The sequence below is a fragment of the Zalophus californianus genome, chromosome 9 (assembly GCF_009762305.2).
Source record: "Zalophus californianus isolate mZalCal1 chromosome 9, mZalCal1.pri.v2, whole genome shotgun sequence".
Taxonomy (NCBI): Eukaryota; Metazoa; Chordata; class Mammalia; order Carnivora; family Otariidae; genus Zalophus; species Zalophus californianus.
The window spans coordinates 45,260,448-45,287,069 of record NC_045603.1 but is presented as its reverse complement, the minus strand read 5'-3'; the positions used below and the strand labels follow the sequence as shown (position 1 = coordinate 45,287,069).

At 37.7% G+C, this 26,622-nt stretch overlaps 1 protein-coding gene across 1 annotated transcript in view; it reads left to right on the top strand.

The window, feature by feature from the left end:
• Positions 1–8,974: 8,974 nt before the first annotated feature.
• The window catches only part of RAB21 (RAB21, member RAS oncogene family), a 37,861-nt gene continuing 20,213 nt past the window's right edge, over positions 8,975–26,622 (top strand). The window contains exons 1-4 of the mRNA XM_027593050.2: positions 8,975–9,375; positions 20,754–20,813; positions 21,790–21,897; positions 25,399–25,462. Of these exons, the coding sequence (XP_027448851.1) occupies positions 9,223–9,375; positions 20,754–20,813; positions 21,790–21,897; positions 25,399–25,462 (385 nt within the window). The 5' untranslated portion in view covers positions 8,975–9,222. The remainder of the gene's footprint in view (positions 9,376–20,753; positions 20,814–21,789; positions 21,898–25,398; positions 25,463–26,622) is intronic.

The following is a 26,622-nucleotide window of genomic DNA, read 5'->3' as shown; positions in this document are numbered from 1 at the left end:
TTTGCCTTCAGCTCAGGTCATGATCCTAGGGTCCTGGGATTGAGCCCCGCATCGGGCTCCCTGCTTGGCGGGAAGCCTGCTTTTCCCCCTCCCACACCCCCTGCTTGTGTTCCTGCTCTCACTGTGTCTCTCTCTGTCAAATAAATAAATAAAATCTTTAAAAAAAAAGAAGAAAGAAAGAAAGAAAGAAAGAAAGAAGAGAAAGAAAGAGAAAGAAAGAAAGAGAAAGAAAGAAAGAGAAAGAAAGAAAAGAAAAGAAAAAGAAAGAAAGAAAGAAAGAAAGAAAGAAAGAAAGAAAGAAAGAAAAAAGAAAGAAGGAAGGAAGGAAGGAAGGAAGGAAGGAAGGAAGGAAGGAAGGAAGGAAGGAAGGAAGGAAGGAAGAAAGAAAGAAAGAAAGAAAGAAAGAAAGAAAGAATGAAAGAAAGAAAGAAAGAAAGAAAGAAAAAGAAAGAAAGAAAGGGGCAGAAGATACAATAGACACATTTTTTCCAAAGAAGACATCCAGATGGTTAACAAGACACGTGGAAAGATGCTCAACATCACTAATCATCACGGAAATACAAATCAAAACTATGATGAGATACCACCTTACACCTGTCAGAATGGATAAAATTAACAACATAGGAAACAACAGATGTTGGTGAGAATGGAGAGAAAGGGGAACCCTCTTATATTGTTGGTGTCAATGCAAACTGGTGCAGCCACTCTGGAAAACAGTATGGAGGTTCCTCAGAAAGATAAAACTAGAACTACCCTATGATCCAGCAATTGCACTACTAGGCATTTACCCAAAGGATACAAAAAATACAGATTTGAAGGGGTATATGCACCCCAATGTTTACAGCAAAATTATCAACAATAGCCTAACTATGGAAAGAACCCAAGTGTCCATCAGCTGATGAATAGATAAGGAGGATGTGGTATATATACACACTGGAATATTACTCAGCCATAAAAAAAGAAATCTTGCCATTTTGCAATGACATGGCTGGAGCTACAGAGTATTATGTAAGCAAAATAAGTCAGTCAGAGAAAGACAAATACCATATAATTTCATCCATATGTGGAATTCAGGAACAAAACAGAACATGTGGAAAAGAAAAAAAAAAAGAGAGAGGAGAGAGGGGGAGGCAAACCATAAGAGACTCTTTTTTCTTTTTTTCTAACCCTAAGAGGCTCTTACGGATAGAGAAGAAACTGAGGGTTGATGGAGGGAGGTGGGTGGGGGGTGGGCTAAATGGGTGATGGGTATTAAGGAGAGCAATTGTTATGATGAGCCCTGGGTGTTATATGTAAGTGATGAATCACTAAATTCTATTCCTGAAACCAATATTACATTATATGTTAAAAACAACAAGAAAAAGTCCTTAATAATTAAAAAAAAAGAAAAAGAATATATATAGGGCATTATGGGAGCACAGAAAAGAGATACCTAATACAGTTTAGATAGGAGTGGTTAATAAAGTCAAATGCAGTAGAAGAAGCCAGACAGATAAATTAAGACATTTCTACTGGATTTTGCAAGATAAAGATCATTTTTAATCATACATGAAGAGTGCTTTGGAAACAGATGTAGTGTTTTTTTTTTTTTTTTTACTGAAAAAGTGGAGACAATGCATGAAGACATCTTATTTAAAACATGAATTTGAAATGGAAGACTCAACTTTAAAGATAGACAGGTCATGGGGCGCGTGGCTGACTCAGTCAGTTAAGTGTCTGCCTTTGGCTCAGGTCCTGATCCGTCCTGGGATTGAGCCCTGTGTTGGGCTCCCTGCTCAGCAGGGAGTCTACTTTTCCCTCTCCCACTGCCCCTCCCCCTGCTTATGCTTTCTCTCTGTCAAATAAATAAATAAAATCTTAAAAAAATAAAGATAGGTTATATAATGTGAGATTAATATCTGGAGCCATACTGTTTGCATTTGGAAGTTGGCTCTAACGTTTCCTAATGTGATTTAGTCAAGTTATTTAACCTCTCTCTACCTTGGTTTTTCTTCTCTGTAAACTGGGGCTGAAACTAATAGTACCCACCTCATAGCATTGTTACTGGAATTAAATTAGTAAATACATGTAAACAAAAGTGTGGTACATGAAAAAGACTGAATAATTGTAGCTATTCCTTTTATTATTAGGTGAGAGAGTTGGAAGTTGAGCAAGAATATACCTGTTAACCTAGCTTTTAGTGATTTCAGCAGAGTCATTTACTGAGAATACCTGTTGTGGGTTTAATTAAGACAAGAATACCAATTAAAAGCCAGAGGTTGTCAGACTAGATTTAAAACAAAACAAAACAAAATTCAACTTTATACCATTTCTAAGAAACCCAAAAACATAGATTAAAAGTAGAAAGATAAGGACGCCTGTGTGGCTCAGTCTGTTAAGCTTCTGCCTTTGGCTCAGGTCATGATCCAGGGTCCTGGGATAGAGCTCTCTGCTCACTAGGGAGTCTGCTTCTTCCTCTCCCTCTGCCTGCTACTCCCCTGCTTGTGCTCTCTCTCTCTCTGTCAAATAAATAAATAAAATCTTAAAAAAGAAAATAAAAGTAGAAAGAAAAAGATATACCATACAAACAATAATCAAGAGTGTTAAAAAAGTGTTAAAACAGCTATATATATAAATAGATATAAGATTTTATTTTTTAATTATTCTTTACACCCAATGTGGGGCTCAAACTCAAAATCTCAGATCAAGAGTTGCACGCTCTACCAACTGAGCCAGTCAGGCACCCCTACAGCAACTATATTAATATCAGACAAAGTAAACTTCAAAACAAGGAATATCGGGAATAATGATGAGTATTACATAATAGTAGAGGGGTCATTTCTCCAAGAAGATGTAATAGTTGTCAATGTATATGCATCTAATAACAGAGCTTCAAAATAGATGAAACAAAAACTGATAGAGCTGAAAAGAGAAATACACAAATCTACAACTGGAGTTGGAGACTTCATCACAGAAGTATTAGATAGAAAATCAATATGGAGAAGATCTGAATAACGCTATCAATTCACTTGACCTAACTGACATTTATAAAAAAAACTTGTCCCAACAACAGAATGCACATTGTTTTCAAATACACATAGAATGTTCACTAAGACCAGATTCTTGACCATGAGACAAATTAAACAAATTTAAATAAACATCATACAAGCTATAAGAAATTATAAATCCAAAGCAGAAAGACATATGGCAAATCTTCAAATATTTGGAAATTAAATGAAACATTTATAAGTAACTATTAGTTTTATACTGCTGCTATAACAAGTTGCCACAATTTTAATGGCTTAAAAGAAAATACATTTATTATCTTACAGTTCCATAGGTAAGACATATAACATATAACCCCACTTGCCTTTTCCAGCTTCCAGCGGCCATCTGCATACCTTAGTTCATGATTCCCTTCCTATATCTTTAAAACTGGCAATGCTGGAGCACATCACTCTCACCTTGTTTTTGTTATCACATCTCCTTTTCTGCTTCTGGGTCCCACTTATAAGGATCATTGTGATTACACTGGGCCCACCTGGATAATCCAGCATAATCTCACTATTTTAAGGTCAGATGATTAGCAACTTTAATGCCATCTGCAACCTTAATTCCCCTTTGTCATGTAACCTAACACATTCACAGTTTCCAGTAATGACAGGCCAGGAGAGGAAGAAGAGGGACATTATTCTGCCTTCCACAATAACTGTTGGGTCAAAGAAGAGGAAGTCTCAAGGGAAAAAAAAAATATATATATATATATATATGATGAAAATATGTTGTGTTAAAATTTGTGGATGCAGCTATTATAAATACTTAGAAAAGATTAAAGATCTTAAATCAGCAATCTAAATTTCCATATTAAGAAACTGAAGAACAAATTAAACCCAAACAAGCAGAAGGCAGGAAATAATAAAGAGTAGAAATCAATGAAATTGAGCAGTGAAAAATAATTGAGAAAAATCAACCAAAGCTGATTCTTAGAAAAAATATAAATAAAATTGATAAATCTCTAGCGAGACTGATGAAGAAAAAAAGAGAATACATAATAACCCATATCAGGAATAAGAGGAAGATCAGTACAGAGCTACACACACTAAAGACTAATAAGGAAATACTATGAACAACTCAAACTAGAACCAGACGTAGACTGAGGAAAGTTTATTTATAGTGATAAAAAGATATGGGAGGAAGCTGAAGCCAGAAAAGAAAAGGAACTGACAGGTAGTCCTGAGAATGAAGTTGATAACTATGAATTTGCACAAAATCTAGGTGGCTCAGAGAAGTTTTCCAGAAGTTTACTTGAAGGTTGGTGTTCTGTGATGATGCTGTGGAAATATAAGGATATAAGACAATAAAATAGATGCTGGTAAAAGAAGAGTTTAGATGCTCAATATGGAGTCCAAAGCTGGTGATGATGGAAGGTAGGGGTATGAGGGAGCTAGAAGTAGGGGGGATGGAGAGACCAAGAGAGGCCTGATAGATGGACCCAGGATGGCGGTGAATTTTCTGCATTACAGCTCCTCTGTAAATGTTCTTTCCTCAGCAGCTCTTCTTTATCCAGCCTCATGGAGTTTCACCCTTACAGACAAGATTAGAATTTAGTCTAAATGATTCAAGGGAGGGACACTTATGCAAATGGAGTTGGGAAGTTGGCAGCAGATGGAGGTTCAAAGAATTGGAGGTGTGTACAAAAGAAAAAAAAAAGATTTATTGAAAATGAAGGCATAAGAGAGCTGGCATTTGGAGGGTTGGTCATTTATTTTATATCCACCATGTTCTAGGTGTTATTCTGGACACAGAATATAATGAAGGGTGAGCAAGGCAGATCGATCTTTACTACCCTAGGGCTGACAGCTTTAATAATGATAAATAAATATGTAATTGTAATAGTTAATGATGCATGTAGGAAGTACTTAGAAAGTTGTATAGAGGAATGGTAATATTTAAAATGACACCTTACCAAGCTGGAGTGGGTGGCCAATAGGAGAAAGCACTCAAGCAAGTGGTACTGAATGCTATAATCCTCAGTATCTATGTCCTCACAAACTTCCCATTGGAGCATCCATAGCTATCGAAAAGCTCTCCAAAATCACAGATCTTATATCCCATAAGAGTTCTCAACCAAATTATTTCACCAGAACAAAACAATTTCTCTGTTAAGAGCCTTTTCCATCACTATACTGATTTATTTCTCAAGAAAATGGAAACATGTAGTCATTCAAGCCTAGTTTAAGTGGACAAGTAACTAGAATTTCCAGCTCCATATCACTACTGACATCTAGTTTTAAGAAGCAAGCATACCGGGGCACCTGGGTGGCTCAGTCGTTAAGTGTCTGCCTTTGGCTCAGGTCATGATCTCAGGGTCCTGGGATCGAGGCCCGCATTGGGCTCCCTGCTCCATGGGAAGCCTGCTTCTCCCGCTCTCACTCCCCTTGCTTGTGTCCCCTCTCTTGCTGTGTTTCTCTCTGTCAAATAAATAAATAAAATCATTTAAAAAGAAGCAAGCATACTGGCCTGACTCAATGAGACTGCTAATATTCTGAACTGAACCTTTTCAGTAATTTAGAAATTGCTGGTACACAATTCTATTGCCAATCATGCCAAACATATACTTCCATCCGATACAAATTCATGCTCTGGTTATTTCAAAATACAATTTATAGGGGCACCTGGGTGGCTCAGTTGGTTAAGCGACTGCCTTCGGCTCAGGTCATGATCCTGGAGTACCGGGATGAGTCCCGCTTCGGGCTCCCTGTTCAGCAGGGAGTCTGCTTCTCCCTCTGACCCTCCCCCCTCTCATGTGCTCTCTCTCTCTTTCATTCTTGCTCTCTCAAATGAATAAATAAATAAATAAAATATTTAAAAAAAACAAAATACAATTTATAAATGTAAATATAAATACACATCACAAGTAAACAAAGTGGCTTCTTTTCTTGTCCTCACTTTTTAACTGTAGAGATTATATATTTTAAGTAGAAATTGGTAAGTTCTGAGAACCTCAAAGTTTGGCTTAAATTCCTTCTTTGACAAAAATATGTTGTTTCTTGAGACACTATTTTTTTTTGGAGACACTTTTAATTATTATTGTCATCTTAAGGTTAAACAGCTTGAAAACTATCCCTTCCTCTAGACCACATATCTCTCGGAATATTCTTGTGTTTTCTATAACTTAGAAGAAAATCTCCCAATGGTTTCCTACTTTTTCAGGTGGAGGCACTCGAGAGTTACAGTGTTGAGTGTACTCTGACCAACCTGGTAAATTTCATTGAGCTGCTTGTGCCCCTTTGTGGCTGGTGCTTAAAATTACAGCTCAGTATTGTTTGCCAGCCAGAAGCATCTGAACAGTTGCTTCAGATGTGTGAATGGTTGCCTCTAAAAGCTGGAAAGAACCACAGAGAAAGCCAACTACAAGCTAGGGATACATGGGCTGCACAGGAGTAGTGGATACCTGAGCAAGGACCAGATTCTGATGGAAAAAAGGAGGAGGTGCGGATGCCAGGTTAGCATCAAACATGGCCACTACACATTATTGTAATTGTTTCTGTGTTGCCTCCCACACTAAAATACAAGCCCCATGAAGGCAGAGACATCTTGCCTGGCACTCCACAAAGGTTGCTGAATGAGCAAATAAAGGAACAAATGGGTTTAGTGTGTATGTGTGTGTGTGTTTAAGATTTATTTATTTATTTAAGAGAGCGCAAGGTGGGGGGCAGAGGTCAGAGGGAGAGGGAGACAATATCAAGCGGACACCCCGCTGAGTGCTGAGCCCAACAGGGGGCTCAATCTCACCACCGTGAGATTATAATCTGAGCCCAAATCAAGAGTTCCACACTTAATTTAATGAGCCACCCACGTGCCCACAAATGGGTTTAGTTTATACGAAGCTCACAGATAACCATTTTTCTTTCTATTGTTAATTACTCTTATTAGATGCTTAAAATGGAAAATGCTTTGATAATTCTATTTAACAAAGCCCCATATGTCCAAGAGCATTTCTCAAAACCTCAGTATTTTATAGGCTTAGCTTTGTTTACTTGTTGTAATTAATAAATGTTAGTTAGGCACTACATTCCAAGGTCTAGAGATTTAAAAAATGTGACAGACACAGTTCTAGCCCCCACATCAGATTACAGTGTTATCCTCGTCCAATCCATTTTTCAAATTATAGGCAGAGTAATTTTCTTTACAAGTTAAATCTGATTATGTCAGCCCCTTGATTAAAACGCATCATTTGCTGAAAGGCCCTTTCAGTATTGGCTCCTGGCTTCCTTGCCAGTCTCATTTAGAGCTGTTTTCCTCTCTGCATTCTTATCACACTTTCAGTTGCTCAACCTTAGATGTTCCTTCCTACGTCAAGGCTGTTGGACATACTGTTCTACTTGCAAAGGGCTTCTCCCTTCTGGCCTAGGTTACTCCTACCAAAGGCAACAATCTCTGGGACAGCTTCTCTGGCATGCAAAACCAGTTGGGTCCTGATATACCTTTGCAAAATACTCTGAACTGCTTTATCAAGATGAAAGCATTCATTGTGTAATTGACTGTTTCTGTCTTCTCCTGCTAAAATGTAAGCTTTTTTTTTTAAGATTTTTTTTTAAGGGGTGCCTGGGTGGCTCAGTCAGTTAAGCATCTCCCTTCGACTCAGGTCATGATCCCAGGGTCCTGGAATCGAGTCCCACATCATGCTCTCTGCTCAGCAGGCAGTCTGCTTCTCCCTCTCCCTCTGCCTACTGCTCCCCCTGCTTGTGCTCTCTCTGTGTCAAATAAATAAAATAAAAAATTTAAAGATTTTATTTTTAAGCCATCTCTATGCTCAACGTAGGGCTTGAACCCACAACCCCAAGATCAAGATTTGCATTCTCTACCAACTGAGCCAGCCAGGTGCCCCTGAAGTGTAAGCTCTTGATGACAGAGACATTGTATGTTGTTCAGAACAGTGACTGGCAGGTGGTTGGCACTTTCAAATATTTGTTGAATGAATGAATGAACTATCGGGTTTGAAGTGGTAAAGGAGTCTGAAGAAAAAGAATATGTTTGCTTGACTGACACCAGATTTCTAGTTGTAAAATTTCAGAAACACCACTATGGTTTCTTGGAAGAGTGTTATTTCATAAAAGAAGGGGAATCAGATCAAGAAAGATAAACAATCATCAAACAAGCCAGGCCTCTCATGGTGGAATCAACAAGGAATGTCAGAAGCTTCATGGAAGACAGAAAAACAGGGGAGCAAAGACATAATGCCTTAAGATGTATCGTTCATTCATTCATTCCCAAATATTTATAGAATGCCTATTACGAGCTTGGAACTTGGGACTTAGAAATTCAAAGCTGGGCAAGTCTTACACAGTTCTTGTCCTTAAATCTATAGCGTACTGAGAGACTGTATTCAGCGTAGTAATTTCCGTGAAGTGCTGCTAAGGAAGGTATGTATACCAGTATCATGAAATACTTAACTTGAGGGGTAGGGGACGAGAGGGAGAGACAAAGAGAAGATGGATGGGTGGTGAGGCAAGCGTTTCTGGTTTAAGCTGAGACCTGAAAGATGAGGAGGAGACCTGACGGTCTGGGGAACTTAAAGAAGTTCAATAGCTATGATTTGGGATCCCACAGAGAATGTCGAGAGATTGAAGGGCACCTTGGCAGATTTGCCTTACAGCGACCCCGGGTGTGAGAGGTCATTAGCCTGGTGAACATTCCCTGGACAAGAACGTAACGTTCTGCCCTTCCACCTTCCACCAGAACTGGGTTTACCTCAAATTATCCATTCCTTAATCCCCCAGGTTTCCACCAACTGCAGAGTGGCGGTGGCCCGCAAACAGCCAAGGTCCGCCGGAGACTGCGCGGAGGAGGTCCACTCACAGCCAACTCCACCCCAGGAAGAGACCCCAGAAGCCCCACCCACGTCCAGACACGTTCTCCTAGGCCGAGTCCCAGGGGCAGCCCGCGACCGCGGCGGTCACGTGACCCGAAGTGTGACGTAGGAGGAAGGAGACGCCATTAGAGGGAGGCGGAGAGGGAGTGCTCTTCGTCTTTCCTCGGGTGCCTGACGTGGTGGCGGGGGCCTTTCATTTTCGGACTTCCCTCTGCCCTTCCAGGCTTCGCCCGGAGGCGGGAGTAGAGACAGTGCCTGGGGTTGGCGGGTCGGTGCGGAGGGGCCTGCGCCGGCCGCGGCTGTGAAGGCGCTGCGGCGGCTGTGGGGTGCTCGGCGCAGCTCTAGGGCTCGGGCGGCCGGGAAGCGGGATGGCTGCGGCCGGCAGCAGCGGCGGGGCGGCGGCGGGCAGAGCCTACTCATTCAAGGTGGTACTGCTGGGGGAAGGCTGCGTGGGGAAGACGTCGCTGGTGCTGCGCTACTGCGAGAACAAGTTCAACGACAAGCACATCACCACTCTGCAGGTGCGGGCCCCAGGGAGCGGAAGGTGGAGCCTTGGGGCCCCTACTCCTCTGGGGCTGTGAGGACTTTGCTACCATGGTCCTCTGGATCTGGGCTTACAAATCTCAGGCCTGTCACCTCCGTCTTCGAATTGCCTTTCTGAATTCGCCCTAGGGACACGCGGGGTCGGGGCATCCTGTAGACATTAGGGCAGGCTTTTGGGAAGGGAGTGGAAGGGCCCTCAAAAGTCCCCCGTGTGGCTGCGCATATCGTGGAGTCCCCCGTATCGCTTGGCTAGTTTTCCCCTTTGATTCAGTTCCGCTTGGGCCCTAGGTGCTTTCACCCTACTACAGTCACCGACTGTCAGCCCTTTTTCTTTCTTTCGGAATTAGGAACTTAGCTGCGGATTTGATTTTGCGAACTAGGTGATTTGTAACTTCAGCGCTTACTGATGACTAAGTGTTTATGCAAGTTCCATTTTGTCCTGTCTTCGAGTAACGTGCTGATTGGCAAAACAGTCATTTGTGGAGGGTTTTTGAAATGACCGCTTGCCGGTTATGGGTTACGCAGTTTCATTGCTGCCTGCGTGGGTCTAACTTATGGGACGATCATTCTGTGAGGTCGGTCGATCCACATGCCCATGGAAACGTCATGTGACTACTAGCCAACAGTTGGTCTCCCAAACTAACAGTTTAGTTGCTGCTGCTACTTATTTTCTTTGCTTGTAGTGTAGGGCCGGCTTTCTTCTGCAGTTATCTTATGGTTAGCTGGAAAAGTGTTGAAGTGTAATCATTGATTGGGAGTGAACTCAGCCCTTTGAGGCAGATGTAGTCTCCCTCTCCCAAAGAAATCAGTTTGCACGTGTTAGAAGAAAAATATCCAACTAAACTGACTTGATCAATTTAGTTACAGGTAGTAAAATCGAGTGCACTTTTGAGCCTGATTGTTGACGTTCATATCCCATCTCCATCTATTTAACTAGCTGTGTGATCTTGGGCAAGTTAATTAACCTTTCTGTGCCTAGGTTTCTTTGTTGAAATGGCCATAATGATAGTATCTAGCTTACAGGGTTGTCAGGAAAGCATACATAAAATCACTTAAGACTTGGTCTGTTGGAAGCTCTCCATCTTTATTGCTGGCCCAAATTGCACAATAGATCTTAGTGACTGTGTAGTGTGTATGAACATTGACACTATTTAATAGAATGCATAATTTCCTCTAATTGTTGTGACATATTAAACTACTGAGTCTAGAATTCACAAAGATGCTCTAATTCCATATTCTATTTTTATTCCTGTTTTTACTTCTCTTAGGTAAAGCATAATATCTGAAAAAATGAATATGAGGAAACTCCTTTTTTTCTTACATCCTTGAATAAGAGCACTTACACAATTTTAATAGTTGTTATTGTTGAGTTTTGCTAGTGAATCAGGGAAATTTGTAGGGTAAATACCTATGATTATTTGGAATTTAGAAATTCATTTAGGTGAAGGAATAATAGCTAGCCTTTAGTGAGTTCTTACCGTGCTGAGTACTTTATTTTTCTTCTGTCATTTAATTCTTACAACAGCCTATGAGGTAGATAGTTTTATTAGCCCCATGTTGCCCGCAAGGAAACAGGCGTGGTTAAGTTGAGTAATTTGTTGGCAGTCACATTGCCACAAGTCATGCATGGTGCCCAAGCTGAAATTTGAACGCAGGTCTGACTTAAGGTTTTGAGCAAGTAAATCACACTGCCTCTGGATATTGGTAAACTACCCAATGGTTACCTTTGTGCTACAGATTTAATATAAAAGAGAAAATCATTGTAATTGAGCCCCCCCTTTTAAGATAATTTAGTCCTTCAGCCTAAAAATTACACCTTCATTAATTGAAGCTAAAAGCAGGCTAGAGATTTTTAAATATTAGAGAGAAACTACTGCAACTTACACTGGAGAGGATGAAGTTATGGTAGATTTTCAGTATCGAAAACATAGCAGTCCTGATTTTAATATTTATATGACTATCATCACAAATAGTGTCTGGATTGTATTATAGAATTGAGGATTTTCTTGCATACCAATGTATGGAAGCAACATTGTATCTATTCTCCCTTACATATCAGTTTATCTCATTTTAATTTTTTTTAGAGAATTGTGACCCATAAAACATAACCACGTATGCTTTTAATTTCCAAATGGGGAGGAGATTATGGATTAGAAGATAAGAAGACATGAAGAGTCTCTTTTCTGTCAACAAAACTACCTACTACCTATCTTTGTAACATACTTTGTGTTTTGCAAAGTACACTTTCTTGCAATCTTATTTCAAAGAGTTGTAAGACTGAGCAGAACCTAAAGTAGTTTATGGTTCACTGTTTCAGTCTTTTGTTTAATGTTTCGGTCAAGTGATTGTCCACTTTTGTCTCATCTCCTCTTAGAGGTAAGATGAACTGGTATAGAAAGTGGAGAACTCACTGTGTCCTCAGATGGCCCACTTCATTTTGGACAGTTTTAATTTCCAATAAGTTTTTCTGTGTATAAAGCCAAAATCTGTTTCCTTGTTTCCAGTTCTGTCTTCTGAATTTTGGTCACACAGGACATCCCTTCTGATAGTTGAAGATAGCTATCACACCTCTTGGTCTTGTCTATTGGGTAAACAGCTCTGGTTCCTCAAAAGGAATCTCCTATGACATCATTCTAAATCATTTCACTATTTTGACATCTTTTCTAGACACTTACCATTTAATCATTGTCCTCTTTCTTTAAAATGTGATTCTTTGAACTGTAGAAATGATTCCAAGTGTGGTTTGAACTGAGCAAAGTACAGTTCCCTTCCCTATTGAGAATCCTTTTCCAACACTGAAATAGAAAAGATTCTATGAGCTTGTGGACAGCTGTTACATTGATTAATATTGGGCTTACTGTCTTAGTCTTGCTTCCAAAAAAAAAAAAAGGCGTTACATCCCTCAAATTCTTTTTTCTTTGATTTTATAGTTGTATTTTTGTCCCTAATATATTTGACCCATTAAAATTGACTTTGATAGATTTACTCCAGTGGTTAAAGCCTGTTGATGTCCTTTTAAGTTTGATTTTATAATTCAAGAAAGATGACCTGTGGGTCAGGCACTTGGTTGGGTTCTGGACATGCAAAGAAGAAGAAGGTATGTTCCTTACTGTCCAGATTAGCTACTCATTTTAACTTTGTCACCTGAAAATTTGCTAAGATTGTCTTCAGTGTTCTCATCAGGCATTAATAAAGACTGAAAAGGGAGACAGACGGCCAAGTACAAAGCTCTGCAGCAGGTCTCATTATTGTCCAGTGATGCATGACCCGAGGTATATTTTTCTTTAGATGTCCAGAATCTTAGGGTGGGGCTTTTTCAGATTATGCATGGGCCACAGTCTGTCTTCTTGAGTGAGAAACAATGGAGTGTTGTACATATTAATGATAATGAAAACAGAAGACAGCTTGAAATTGACTGCTATGGACACAAAGCCTTTAATGAAAATGGTTATTCCAGCATTATAAATCTAGCTCTAACTACATCAGTCTTGCCCACAGGGGATATCATAAGATGCTTTGTCAAATGCTTGCAGAAGACAAGATACACTGTGTTTCTGCATTAGGAGGCCATATGATGTGGTAAAAAGAGACAGGACTTTGAAGTTAGACTTGGTTTTGCATTTTGGCTTCTACTTCATAGCCATCATGATCTTGGCAGGTTATTCTAATGTTTGTAAGCTGGCTCTTGATCTATAAAATGGGAGGATCTTACAGAATTTTTTTTTTAAGATTTTATTTTTAAGTAATCTCTAAACCCAACATGTGGCTCAAACTTAGAAACCCCAGGGATCAAGAGTCGTGTGCTTACTGAATGAGCCAGTGAGGTACCCCTTTAGTTACAGGATTTTTATGTTGGTTAAATAGAGAGCCATCATAGGTAAACCTCCTATCACAGTGCCTGGCACATGTTTTTCAATAAATGTTTGCTGTTGAATGAATAGATGGTGCTTAGTCTGTGTTGGTTTCCTTCATGGTAACTCAGTCAAAAAGGTAATGGGATTAATTTCACATGGATTATTTTGAGAACCCATGCTGTCCAATTTTAAAATTGCTTATAATTTTATATATAATTATACATACACATGTAAATTTTGTAAATGCATTTGCATATAAATATAAATTTATTACTGTACACATATATGTGTTTATTCATTTTTGAGTTTTGACTGGGATTGACATTGTAGGAAATTAACTTCCCTCTTGAAAATTGTGACATTAGCCATGCTTTGGTGTTTTAGTACTGCTCTCTTTTTGCAGAGCTTCTCCTAGGTTACTAATAATTATGAAGTAATCTTGTAGGTGAGCTCTCTAAAAACTCAAGATCCTTTACCTAGCCCAGGAAACTTAATCTTATATGGAGTCCCCACGCTCTCTTACATGATTACATAAGCAATTAAATTCAATGATTGTTTATTTCATACCTGTTAAATACCAAACATTATGATAGTTGGGGAATATAAAGATGAGTAAAGTACTTTAACCATCAATTAGCTTTCTTGATTTTATTCTGAAATGTTTGTGCCATTTTGATTGTAACCGTCTTTTATCTTTATGTCTCTTTATGTCTGTGCTCTTGATCATTTCATTTTCTTCAGTTGTATGCCATTTTTCCACCTCATATGAAGGTGTTCTAAGATCATGCACTCTAAGTGTTCTCTCTCACTTTCCACTAGTCTCTTATATAGAAAGTAACATTGTTTATAATCAGAACCATCAGTCATCTTTTAGATTTCTAACTGGAATTCCACCTATATGCATTCTGTAGTCTGGGGTAGGTGGCTGTCATTTGATTAGCAAAGCAGTGTTCTAAGATTGGCTGGGCAGATAATATCCTGATAGTTTGGCAAATGAGGAAATTAAGAGTTGTATTAAATTTCCAAGGTCCCATAAATATAATGGTGTACCATTTTTTCTTAAGCTAAGTCTACTACTTTCCCCCCCCATGCACCTTAACCTGAGCAACAGTTGGCATTCAGGTTCTAGCAGTTGCTTTTATACTTGGCATCATAGTCTCTGGTCTAGGAATCTTGGTTTCCTTATTTGTAAGATTAGTGTTTTGAATGTCTGAAATATCTTCCAAGTAGTTCCTGAAGTCACATCAGTGTTGAACAGTCCATTCATTCACATCATTATAAAATACAATAATTGAAATCTCCACACCCCCCTCATATGGAACGATGGAGGTTTTTTTTTTTTAAGAAAACAGTTTTTCTGAATTGTTTTAAATTCTTAATATATAAGTATTCCATGTCTGATTGCCATTTTCTGCTTTGAGTTTTGAGCTACTCCTCAAAAGTAGCTTTTTGACTCTTATTTTCAAAGTATTTATTTGAACTCTGATGATAATCCTGTACTTTATGGAAACTAAGGAAAAGAAATGTTGCAGTAGTCAAGCACTCAGTTTTCTTTCTTTTTTTAATTGAAATATATTTGACATACAACATTGTGTAAATTTAAGGTATATAATATGTAAATTTGTTATATTTGTATATTGTGATATGATAGCCATTGTAACAATCTAGTTTTCCAATAGCTAATTTTTATTGCCTTTCTACAGAGGACTAATTTATAAATTACCTAACTCCTTTCCTGTCTTAATGAAGTAGTAATAGATACTTTAAATACTTAAGTGTGAAAAAATGTTAGTGATTATAGCAAAAATAATCAGTCAGTGTTTATTTTTTAGGTATACACCCAGACACACACTTATTAATGAAAGTCTGTTAAACTTAAAAGATACTAGATAAAAACAGAAAAGTTTTTGTCTATAATTCATTTACTTTGCTGCTTTAGGTATATTGCTTTGCCAGTGGTTAGCAAGCACAGCAAGTGGATCTGGCTAACAACAAATACAAAAAAATTGATTAAACAAGTTATGAAAAAGACTTTCATTTGGCAGATATATTTTTTCTTATTCTTTCCTATAATTATTTTTTAATAGATATTTTTAAAAAGTATCCACTATGCTTTTGGATAAGATATTGGGCAAATAAGCATCATGTGCAAATGACAGATGTTGGCCTCAGCTAATGAGATTATTGATTTGTTGCTATCTCTAAAGTTTGGAAGATGAAGTCAATGGAATTATAAGTAGTGGTGCTGTAACTCAGGGTTCAGAGGAATAAGGTGGGAGATCTACCATTGCTCTGATCTTCATTACTTTGTGCCTACCCTGAGAATATATTTTTGGGAGTTGAGTTGGTATCCAGGAACACTTGGTGTCCATGTGGAGGAGTGCCAGGTTAAGAATGTATTCTAGAATAAACACCTTTGTACAATGGAAAAAGCACTGTGGAGTCAAACAATCTTCTACCCACTGCAGAACCTAACGGAGTTGTGTGACCTTGAGTGAGTCACTGTATTTCTTTAAATCTCAGGTTCACAACTGTAAAAAGGGGCTAATTAGCTACTTCACAGGGTTGTTCCAAAGATTAAATGAGAAAGTCCAGCACGGTGTTGACACACAGGATGTACTATTTTTTTTCTTCCTATGTTTCTAGAACCTTTTAAATTGATATTGTCATGCCACTTTCCCCTCCCCTTTCTAGACTGGGAATTCTTCATTGAGAGTTGTCAGGGATTTATAAATCTCTTGGGGGTAAGTGTGTGAAACTGTTTTTGGTATGTGCATATGAGCAGTTTTCTTGGGAATAAATCAGTTCATGGCTCTCATCAGATTCTCAGTGAAGTCAGTGATCACTCCTCCCTCTCCCTCTCACTCCCCTGTAACAATTAAGAGCCCCTGCCCCAGATTACGGGTAACTACAAGTGGTATCTCAGTAGTCTATCCAAATTAAGTATGCCTCATAGAGGTGGTTAAAAAAGATAAGACAAATGCCAGCCTTTTGATTGTTTACTACTGTCTTGATAATACATAAAATCTTTCAGCTTTATTCTCACATATAATTATATATTTTTAAAGATTTTATTTATTTATTAGAGAGAGAATGAGAGATAGCACGAGAGGGAAGAGGGTCAGAGGGAGAAGCAGACTCCCTGCTGAGCAGGGAGCCCGATGCGGGACTCGATCCCAGGACTCCAGGATCATGACCTGAGCTGAAGGCAGTCGCTTAACCAACTGAGCCACCCAGGTGCCCTATATTTGTTTTTAAAACGTGATATTCTTTAAGAAGATACTGTAACATATTAAAGTCTTAGAATACATATAAAATGGGACAATTTATATTATACTAGGAATCTTTCCATATAGTGGGACTTAAGGATTTCATTATGAAGGAGAAAAAAAAAGATTCCGTGGGGGTCCTTGGATAATATATCAGATATTTGAGTTAAAATAATTTGGTGTATAAGGAAACTTTTAGGAGCACATCTCTTACATAAATTGAGTTTTACCTGCACCAATTTACCTGTTATTGTAGATATGTTTATGGATATATTTATCTACAATAACAATATTTGTGTGTCAGCACTCCTGCTTTCTCCACAAGAGAAGAATTATTTCAGATCTCAGTGTGGGAGATATCATAGCATAGTGGTTATGAGTTGTGTCTGGAGCCAGACTGCTTGGATTTCAAATCCCACTATGTCATTTACTGTGTGACCCTGGGCAAGATACCCTTTCTGTGTCTTAAGTTTCCACATCTGTAATATTTGGATAATTATATCTTACTCCGAGTACTATGACAATTGAAGGAGTTAATACTGAAAAGCTTTTAGAATACTGCCCATTTCATTGTAAGCATCATGAACATGTTAAATAAAAATAGGTAATCTAGTTCACAGAAGACTTATACTCACAAAAAGATAACTTAGGATATAAGAAAGGAAGTATATGCTGTATATTAAAGATTAGGTTCCCTGTAATTCTTCAAGATAGAGAAAGTCAGTGTGGGTTGTATGGGTGGTATGAGAAAGCTTAAAAATTCAAGGAAGAAGATTATGGGTCATGAACTGAACTTGGGTAGATGGGATCCAAATAGAGAAAAGAATACATCCAAATTAGAGGGGAATTTTAAGCACAAGCAGAACTGGAGGTATGTATATAAACAATACAAGTTGGAGAGTAAGTGGAGAAATACTGGAAGCTATTTTAGGAGGATAGATGGGGACAATTGTTTAGGTCCTTGCATACAAAGATAACAGAGATTTTTGCTTGTAGATTAGGGTTCCCTAACTTTTATAAAGGAGAAACTTGTGAATGATATAAAAAGTGCTCAGCACGGTACTTGATGGAAGGTAAGCATTCAGTAACTGTTAGCTAGTATAGCAATAGTAGTAGAAATGAAAGTATAGAGGTTCACTGTATGGATGGCCTATATTTGTGTACCTTTTAAAAATTGCCTATTGAGGTACACTTAGGTTATTTCTTTTTCCTTTTATAATCAACACTGATGAGCATCTTTCCATAAAATTGTATATTCATGATTCGGTAGGAGACTTAACACTGTCCCTTAAACTCACCGTGGGAAAGTGGTGGTAAGTTTCCAAGGAGATGATGGAGGAAAAGGAAATGATGGAGCTTTATCAGCTCTAATTCATTCCTCTCTACTGAGAAATCCCCACAAATCTCATGACAAAAAGGTTATCTAGCTACCAGCAGGGATGTAGTTCAAGTAAACTTATTAAAAATGGTATCTTATTAGAATCCTTCAATGAGTTGTGGTAAGTTTTTTTTTTAATCATAGAGGCTTTAGGAAGATAATTCGGCATGTCGACTAGAGTGTGAAGTGAGACCAAAGGTATTATAAAAATATAAGATTGGTCCTCAGAGAATTCCAGAAGAAATGTGAAGACAAGTCTTGGTAGGATTTTTTGGAATATGGAATGTCAGGGGAGGAAGAATATTCAGTGATGATATTTCTAAGATTCTAAACCTCAGTGACTTGGAGAATGTGATCAAAATACTAAAGTTGGAATGGAAGGCCAATTTTGGAAGGAAAATCAGTTTAATTTTAAATATATTTGAGAGAGGAGAGGCATTTAAGTTGACCTACCTATTAAATATTTGGATAGGATTCAGATTTTGAGTTTCTTTGTATAGCATTGATTTTGAAACCATGAAAATGGTTGAGTTCAAATAGATTATACAACTAATAAGGGGCAAAGCTGAGATTCAAATCCAAAGTTCTGAATCAAAGTTGATATATATATATATATATGTATGTATGTATGTATTTTATTTTTATTTTTTTGAGAGAGTGTGCAAGGGCGGGGAGAGGGAAAGGGAGAGAGAGAGAATCTTAAACAGGCTCCACACATAGCGAGGAGCCCAAAGCCTCCTCACAACCCTGAGATCATGACCTAAGCTGAAATCAAGAGTCAGACACCCAACAGACTGAGCCACCCAAGTACCCCTCAACGTTCATGTTCTTAGCTCCTGTGCTATGATGAGTGGGAGAAGTCCTTTGTTCACATTTATTGTCAAAACATGTATTTGGTCTTCTCATTTTCAAAGTTTTCTTTTGTTGTTTTGCCATTTATTTTATACCCTTTTCTATGTAATCTTTGTTTCATTTAATAAAATATCTAAAATATCTTTAATGTAGTTTGGGTTTTGAAGGAAGGCATTCCTGGATTTGATTTCAGCTCTGCCATTTGTGTCTATCTGTGGATTCCTTAGTTAATTACTAAATTCATTGACTTTTTCTTAATTATAAATTTCCTTGGTGTACATTCAGCAGAAAGTCCTTCCTGAAATCTAGGCTCACTCTCCATCAGTAGTAATTCACCATCCTAGCTTTTTATCTGTTTTACCTTACTTCTCTGTACCTTTTTATCTGTTTTACCTTACTTCTCTGTACTTTCTTTTATGTAGAGACACCTAACTGTGACTGTCTCTGCATAGCTTTGGACTTGGCTCTCTATTCCTTTTTTTAAATATGTCAACTGACTCTCTATTCTGATATTTCCTCTTGAAATACTCTGGATTTTCTTTTCTTTTTTCTGTCTTTGTGGACTTGGTTCAGGCCCTTTTTGTTTTTCTCTCCAGCTTTCTGTCTCCAGGTCTAGTCCTGTCCTTTTCAGTCTAACCTCCCTTCCTATCCCAGAGTAATTCTCTTAAAATATATATCTTATACTTCCCACTGCTTTAAAATCCTTCAGTGATTCTCCATCATCAACAGTATTATTTTTCTTAACATTTATTCCTTAGGATGAATTAGGCATTTCTCTAGGGGAAAAGAGGTCAAATAAATTTGGGAAATGGTTGTATAGATGCAGTTAGCTTTTCTTTTGGCAGAACCTTAGTGTGCTAATGTGTATTAAGAATGTACAAAGGGAATACAAAGCAATATGCTGCATTTCTCAAATACATCTAACTGTAGTATACATTTATACATTCCTGTGTCCTGGAACAGGTTTTATTAAGACCCACAAAGTAAAGTCCATACATCTAGACATGGAACCCTAGTACTTTTTTTGATATATTCAGCCTTTGCCTATCTTTGTAGTCTCATCTCTGGCATTGACCATACTAACTTGTTGGAGTTCTCCATGGAGAGGGAGTTAATGTGTTATCAGGCTTCAGTAGCTTTATCCATCTGTTGGAAAAGCCCCTATTATTCCTGAAGGGGGGGAGATCATCACCTTCTTTCTGAAGCCTTCTTTGACTCATCCAGGAAGGCTTTTCACTTCATTTCTCAGCACTGTCTTTAGAGTCTACTTGGCAAGACCCTCCCGTTTTAACAGTTGTCACATGATACTGTATTTTTCTTCACATGTTTATTTCTCCTGTAGACTAAAAACTCCTTGAAGGCTGGAACATTTCCTTTCATTTCTGTAACATTAGTACCTGGGATAATTATTAGATATAAGTTAAATAATTGAATTATAAAATAATTGCAGGAATATTTCAAATAATATTGGTATTCATACAGTTAAGTAAACTACCAGTAAATCTTTTATCTCATTTAGAAATCTCTTAGCTCTTTCTATAATGGGTGGGTAGGGTGACATCAAATTAAATGCTCTAAGAAAAATTTTATGGGGAAAATCTAAGAAAATACTTAATTACCATTTTTTCTTTCTTTTTCTTTTTTAAATCGTTTTGTTTGTTTATTCTAAGTAGGCACCTGCCATGTGCCCAACATGGAGCTCAAACTCATGGCCCTGAGATCAAAAGTCACATGCTCTACCAACTGAGCCAGCCAGGAGCCATGCTTTTCTTTCTATTTTTCATAACTTGTGTTCATAAAGCAAAATACCATTTTTTTAGATTAGAATATAAATAATGTTCTGTCTTCAGTGAAAATAATGTTTGGTCATTAATAAGAACTCAGTGATTACTTTTTCTCCCAGATTGAGTTTCATACTGAGATTATTCTTCCATCTATAGTTCTTAGGATAAGAAACATTACTTTGTATGAAATATTGTTTAATGTATATCTCTTTTCCTTAGGCATCATTCTTAACGAAGAAGTTAAATATTGGTGGGAAAAGAGTAAACCTTGCTATATGGGTAAGTTAACCTTTTCAATTGAGTGAGTGGAGGCTTCTGCAGTTCTTTGTACTCTAATAACTAATTGGCTCAAGGAATAGGAGTTTGAATTTCTGGATTTTTTTGTAAGTTTAAGTTTAGCCAAAGCTGTTTTTTAATAAACATTTTTTCTAAAGTCAGGCTAAGAATTATACAGTTGTGTACATGAATATTGCTTATCATAACCTTTGAGCTGGGGAAGGGTAAACTCGAGGGATTCCATGTCAGAGAAAGAACAGGGTAGGTGGACAGCCTGATTGGCCTTTTCCCGCTCTGTGTTTCCATGTTCCCACTTTCAAGGGAATGGCCAGTAGAGAGTAGGGCAAGGGTAATGCATCAGAGTACCTTTTGGCCAGTAGTCCTGGTGCATGCTCTCTTTCCTTGTCTTTACCCGCTGTGGGGAACCTAAATTGAGGGCAAGGCCTGTTCCTGGCTTATAATGCCGTCTTGGGTATTCTGAACTGTTTTTTTAGTGGGGATGGGAAGTTTGCTGAGGAGTAAGAGGGCTGGGAGGGGAGAAGTAACTTTTGTATAATGGTAAAACATTAAATATTGTTTGTAACTTTTAAACATTTTTTGTAATCTGTTTTTTCTTTTAAAAGTATTTTGAGGTTGGGGGAGACGAACCATGAGAGACGATGTACTCTGAAAAACAAACTGAGGGTTCTAGAGGGGAGGAGGGTGGGGGGATGGGTTAGCCTGGTGATGGGTATTAAAGAGGGCACATTCTGCGTGGAGCACTGGGTGTTATGCACAAAGAATGAATCATGGAACACTACATGAAGAACTAATGATGTAATGTATGGTGATTAACATAACAATAAAAATTTAAAAAAAGTGTTTTGAGGTTATCCATAACTTCATGTCCCACTTTCCAATTAATCAAAAGTTTACTGTAGTTGCAATAGCAGGTGTATTTTTTTCTTCTGATCTAATAAGTGTTTGTTGCTTTATTTAGGATACAGCAGGTCAAGAGAGATTCCATGCATTGGGTCCAATTTACTACAGAGATTCAAATGGAGCTATTTTAGTTTATGATATAACAGATGAAGATTCCTTTCAGAAGGTATTCTGTTTACTTATGGGTAGATGACTTAAACAGAGTAACCACACTAATTTTTCAAGTCTCCATTCACATGCCTTTATTTACTAATGTGATTAGTCTTGGTTTTAAAAGTAAAATAGGGGCATCTGGGTGGCTCAGTCGTTAAGCGTCTACCTTCGGCTCAGGTCATGACCCCAGGGTCCTGGGATCGAGGCCCACATCAGGCTCCCTGCTCAGTGGAGAGCCTGCTTCTCCCTCTCCCTCTCCCTCTGCCTGCCGCTCTGCCTACTTGTGCTCTCTATCTCTCTGTCAAATAAATAAATAAAATCTTTTAAAAAAATAATAAATAAATAAAAGTAAAATAAACTTGTGCATAAATGGTTAGCACTCATATTTGTTAATGCAGTATTCATGTTTACATTTTGAATAACAGTTATTAATAAGTTTATTACATGGCTTTCTCAGATATTAGGAAAGGGAAATAATTCGAAATAAAACTTTATAAAAATCAAAGAGCTTTTTTCTCCCTATTAAAGAAAAATCACATGTATTTCTTGATTCCGTATATACTAGGCATGTGAATACTTGGTATGGCTGCATGGGTTCCCTAATTGTAAAGAGGAAAAGGAAGACCTAAATCAAGTTTAAACTCTTTCTTCTCACTAAATGTCCTGAAGGATATAATATAAATTTTAAATGACAGTCTAGTTATTTATTTATTTTATTTATTTATGTATTTATTTTAAACCTTCTTCATTATTTTTCACCCCTCTTTTTTTTTTTTAAGATTTTATTAATTTATTAGCATGAGCAGGGGGAGGGCAGAGGGAGGGCAGAGGGAGAAGCAGACTTGCTGCTGAGCATGGAGCCCAAAGCAGGGCTCCATCCCAGGACCCCTGGATCATGACCTGAGCTGAAGGCAGATGCTTGACTGAGCCACCCAGTTGCCTTTCACCCCTCTTTTAAACATAAACCACAAATGTAGAATTTTTAAAGTTGTTTGGAACCAAAGATAAGTTTCCATTAAACTTACCTCTGAATTCTCATCACAGTCAGGATGGTGATTAATTACTTATTTCACCCATCCTCTGAAAGTCCCTCTTGGAATAAATTTGTCAAGGGTATGTAACTAAAAGGGGTAGTTTCCATGGCAGAAAGTTTACTTGCCTTGAGTTACAGGTTTGTTCCTGTTGAAATTGCTTGCCTTTTTAGTTTTAGTTTTAAGTAGGTTTTTTTTTTTTCCATTTGTTTTTCAGTATTTAATTGATGAAGCAACTATGCACGTTAGTCCTCGGATTATTACATGTGGAAAAATTCAATCCGAGGTGTAGAAAAAGGGAATGATAAAATAACTTGCAGGTTTAATGATACTTGAAAAATTTATTTGGGGGCTCCTGTTTGTTGTCCCTTCCTGCCTTTTGACATAAATGGAAATGGTTTGAATGTTTTATTAACAGAAGGTTGAGTCTTTTAGGTTGAAAAGTGACCATTTATCTCTTGCTGCATAACAAAACCCCCAAAACTTGGTGGCTTAAAACAGTGTTGTATTATTTCTCATGATTTTGTGGGTTGACTGGCCAGGTCCTGTGGTGTCATTGGAGTCACTCATGCAGCTGCATTGAACTTTGAGTTTCATGGGGCCAGGACCATCTAGGAAGGCCTGTTCTCCTCCTTACGGCCTCTCACTCCATCTGGTGTCTCATCCTCTGGGACTCTCTCCACATGCTCCCTCATTATTCCATATTCTAGCCTAAACTGTTTACATTGACAACTGGATTCTAGGAGTAGCAGCCATGCTTTCTTAAGGCTTAAGTCTGGAGGTGGCATAGCATTACTTTTGCCACATTCTCTTGGTCAAAGCAAGTTACAAGGCTAGCCCAGCTTCAAAGGGAGGGGAAATAGACTCTACCTCTTTTTTTTTTTTTAAGATTTTAAATATTTATTAGAAAGCGAGAGAGAGCACAAGCAGGGGGAGAGGGAGAGGCAGGCTCCCCACTGAGCAGGGACTCCCCCCCACCCCCCCGCCTAATACTCTACCTCTTGATGAGAGGATTGGTAAAAAATATATAACCATCTCTAACTCACCACAGAATGTATGGAGATAATGAGTAGGATGCCTGCAGAAGGGGATCTATTTGCAGATGAATAACACATTTTTTTTAAAAAGTTGGTTAGATTTGGTAGGTTATGATACTATCTATACAGGGAGTAGAGTAATATGTAATTGGATTCTGGCATGTTTCCTTTGAAATGATGAGGATGTACATTTCATACCAAATTGTCACATTTTTCTTATGTGACATCAACTAGGGATAGAAGTTCAGTGCTTCTCTAAAAACTTTCTGCATGCATGTGAATGAAAAAAAATGGGGCTGTACTGAGAAAACTATGGTTCAGTGCTCTGAGAAGGATAAGGTGGTGATATTGATTACCTTTCCTTTTATAAGTTTGGGGTTTATTAAAGACAGTTTCTCTGCATTCTTGCAGAAAACAGGAGTGTGGAACTGTTATATTTGTATTGTAGGACCAGATGTACAGTAAATGCTTACTTACCACGTATTTATTGTAACTTTTATAATTTCAAGATGTGTGTGCATTTTTTTAGGAAGATTTATAAGTTCTGTGTGATTTGATTACATGGAAATTAAATTCCATTACAAAAAATGAAGGAGGTATTCAAGTTTATTCTTTATCCTATTTTATTGTAATCAGGATATTTAAAATCATGAGTTCAAAAGATTAATTTACTTAATTTGAATGTACTTAACTGTGCCTACTGCTGTGCTTCATCCATAGTAAAGAATCTGTTTGTTACTGGAGTCATTGTATACCAGTGGTTCTCCACAGGAGGTGGCAATGTTTGGAGACATCTTTGGTTATCACAGCTGGAGGGTGGTACTGATATCTAGTGGGTAGGAGGCCAGGGATGCTGCTCAATATCATACATTGCATAGGGCAGTCCCTCACAACAGAGTTATTCTGAGCCAAAATATCAGTAGTACTGACGTTGAAAAAAACCTATCATACACTAAAGGATGAGAATTTATTTTGGTACTCTTTTTGGTGCCCATATACAGTTTTCCCCCTTTCAAGTGTGTGACACAGAAGCTTCTATGCCCTCTAATTTAGAATCAATTAGAATACAAAAGACTTTTAATTTTAAGATGTTCTTAAGCCCAAAGTGACTCTACAAGCATCTGTTATTAGAGGCTGGAGTTGACATGCTTTTGCTCTAGTGAATAGTTTTGCTTGGATCTGTGGAAGATTTACGAAAATTTATAATTAGAGGTGCTTCTCTTTATACCTCTGAGTAGATATAGAGAGAAATCATTCCATTGGATGTTTGTATGTTGTAGTTTGCAATATAGTTTGTCAGTAACTGATCCTACACTTAATCATTTCTAGTAACTAAATATATGGGCTCTTAGACAAATTCTGAGATATTTTGACAATGTGGAGTTTGGGGTGTTGTAATGATAGTCGTGGCAACAGGATTTAATATTTACTCTTTTGTATACATAGGTAAAAAACTGGGTCAAAGAATTACGGAAAATGTTGGGAAATGAAATCTGTTTATGTATAGTTGGTAAGTATTATTACTTTTTTAAAAAAATATCCTCTGTTTCAAAAAAAATGCTCTGTTTCCTTAATGTTATTAGAGAATAGCAAATAAGTAATTCTCATTTTTAAAGTAATATGAGGAAGGAAGAAGAATGATATTTTAATATTTAATATTTTAGAGTAATTTATGATTTGGAAGTGATCTTTCAGGAGATTCAGACTTCAGGGAAGACCTTGGGGAACAAGTGGGAAACTAACCATGTAAACTTTCAACTCCCAGACTTGCTTCAATTTGATCTTTAGTTTTTCATCATAAGATTTTCTTTAGAAAAAAAGAATTTAAGAACTACTTTAAAATAAAATTAAAACTAACAACTTAGGCTAGTATTCTTGTTTTATACATTTAACTATACACATTTTTGAGTTAAGGACAAATTTGACTCGAGGATATGAGCAAATCATGATACTAGGGTGGAGGAATATTCTTAATGGGTAAAATAAAGGAACTCTAGAACTCACTCTTGGACTACTGGAATTTCTCTTTGGTTCCCTTTTTCTTTATCATTTCTATGATATTTTTTTAAAGATTATTTATTTATTTATTTGACAGAGAGAGAGAGACAGGGAGAGCAGGAACACAAGCAGAGGAGAAGTAGGCAGAGGGAGAAGCAGGCTTCCCACCGAGCAAGGAGCCCGATGTGGGGCTTGATCCCAGGACCCTGGGATCATGACCCAAGCCAAAGGCAGATGCCTAATGACTGAGCCAGCCAGGCGCCCCTATGCTGTGTCTTTGTAGACATTATTTCATGTAATTCTCATAATTTTAGGAGGGCTTTATAGAGGAAGCTGAGCCCTGGAGATACTTGATAACTTGCGCAGTATCAAGCAGCTGTTGGAGATGGGATATGAATTGAAGTCATTCTGATTCCTCTGCTTTGTTATTAATCCTTATGATGAATAGCCTCACGCTCTTTTCTTTCTTTCTGCATGACTGGTAGAATAGCAATGGCCTAGAAGAAACCAGGGTAGTTTTAGTGGAGGACCTAGAATGGAATGGTCAATGTGGGCACATTTGACTTTTAAGAATTTTTTTTTTAAATTAGAGTTTACATTTCTTATATTGTCTCACCATTAGATAGGCAAACTCTACAGTTCCAGATCAGGGCGCATGTCTGGGGGAAGATG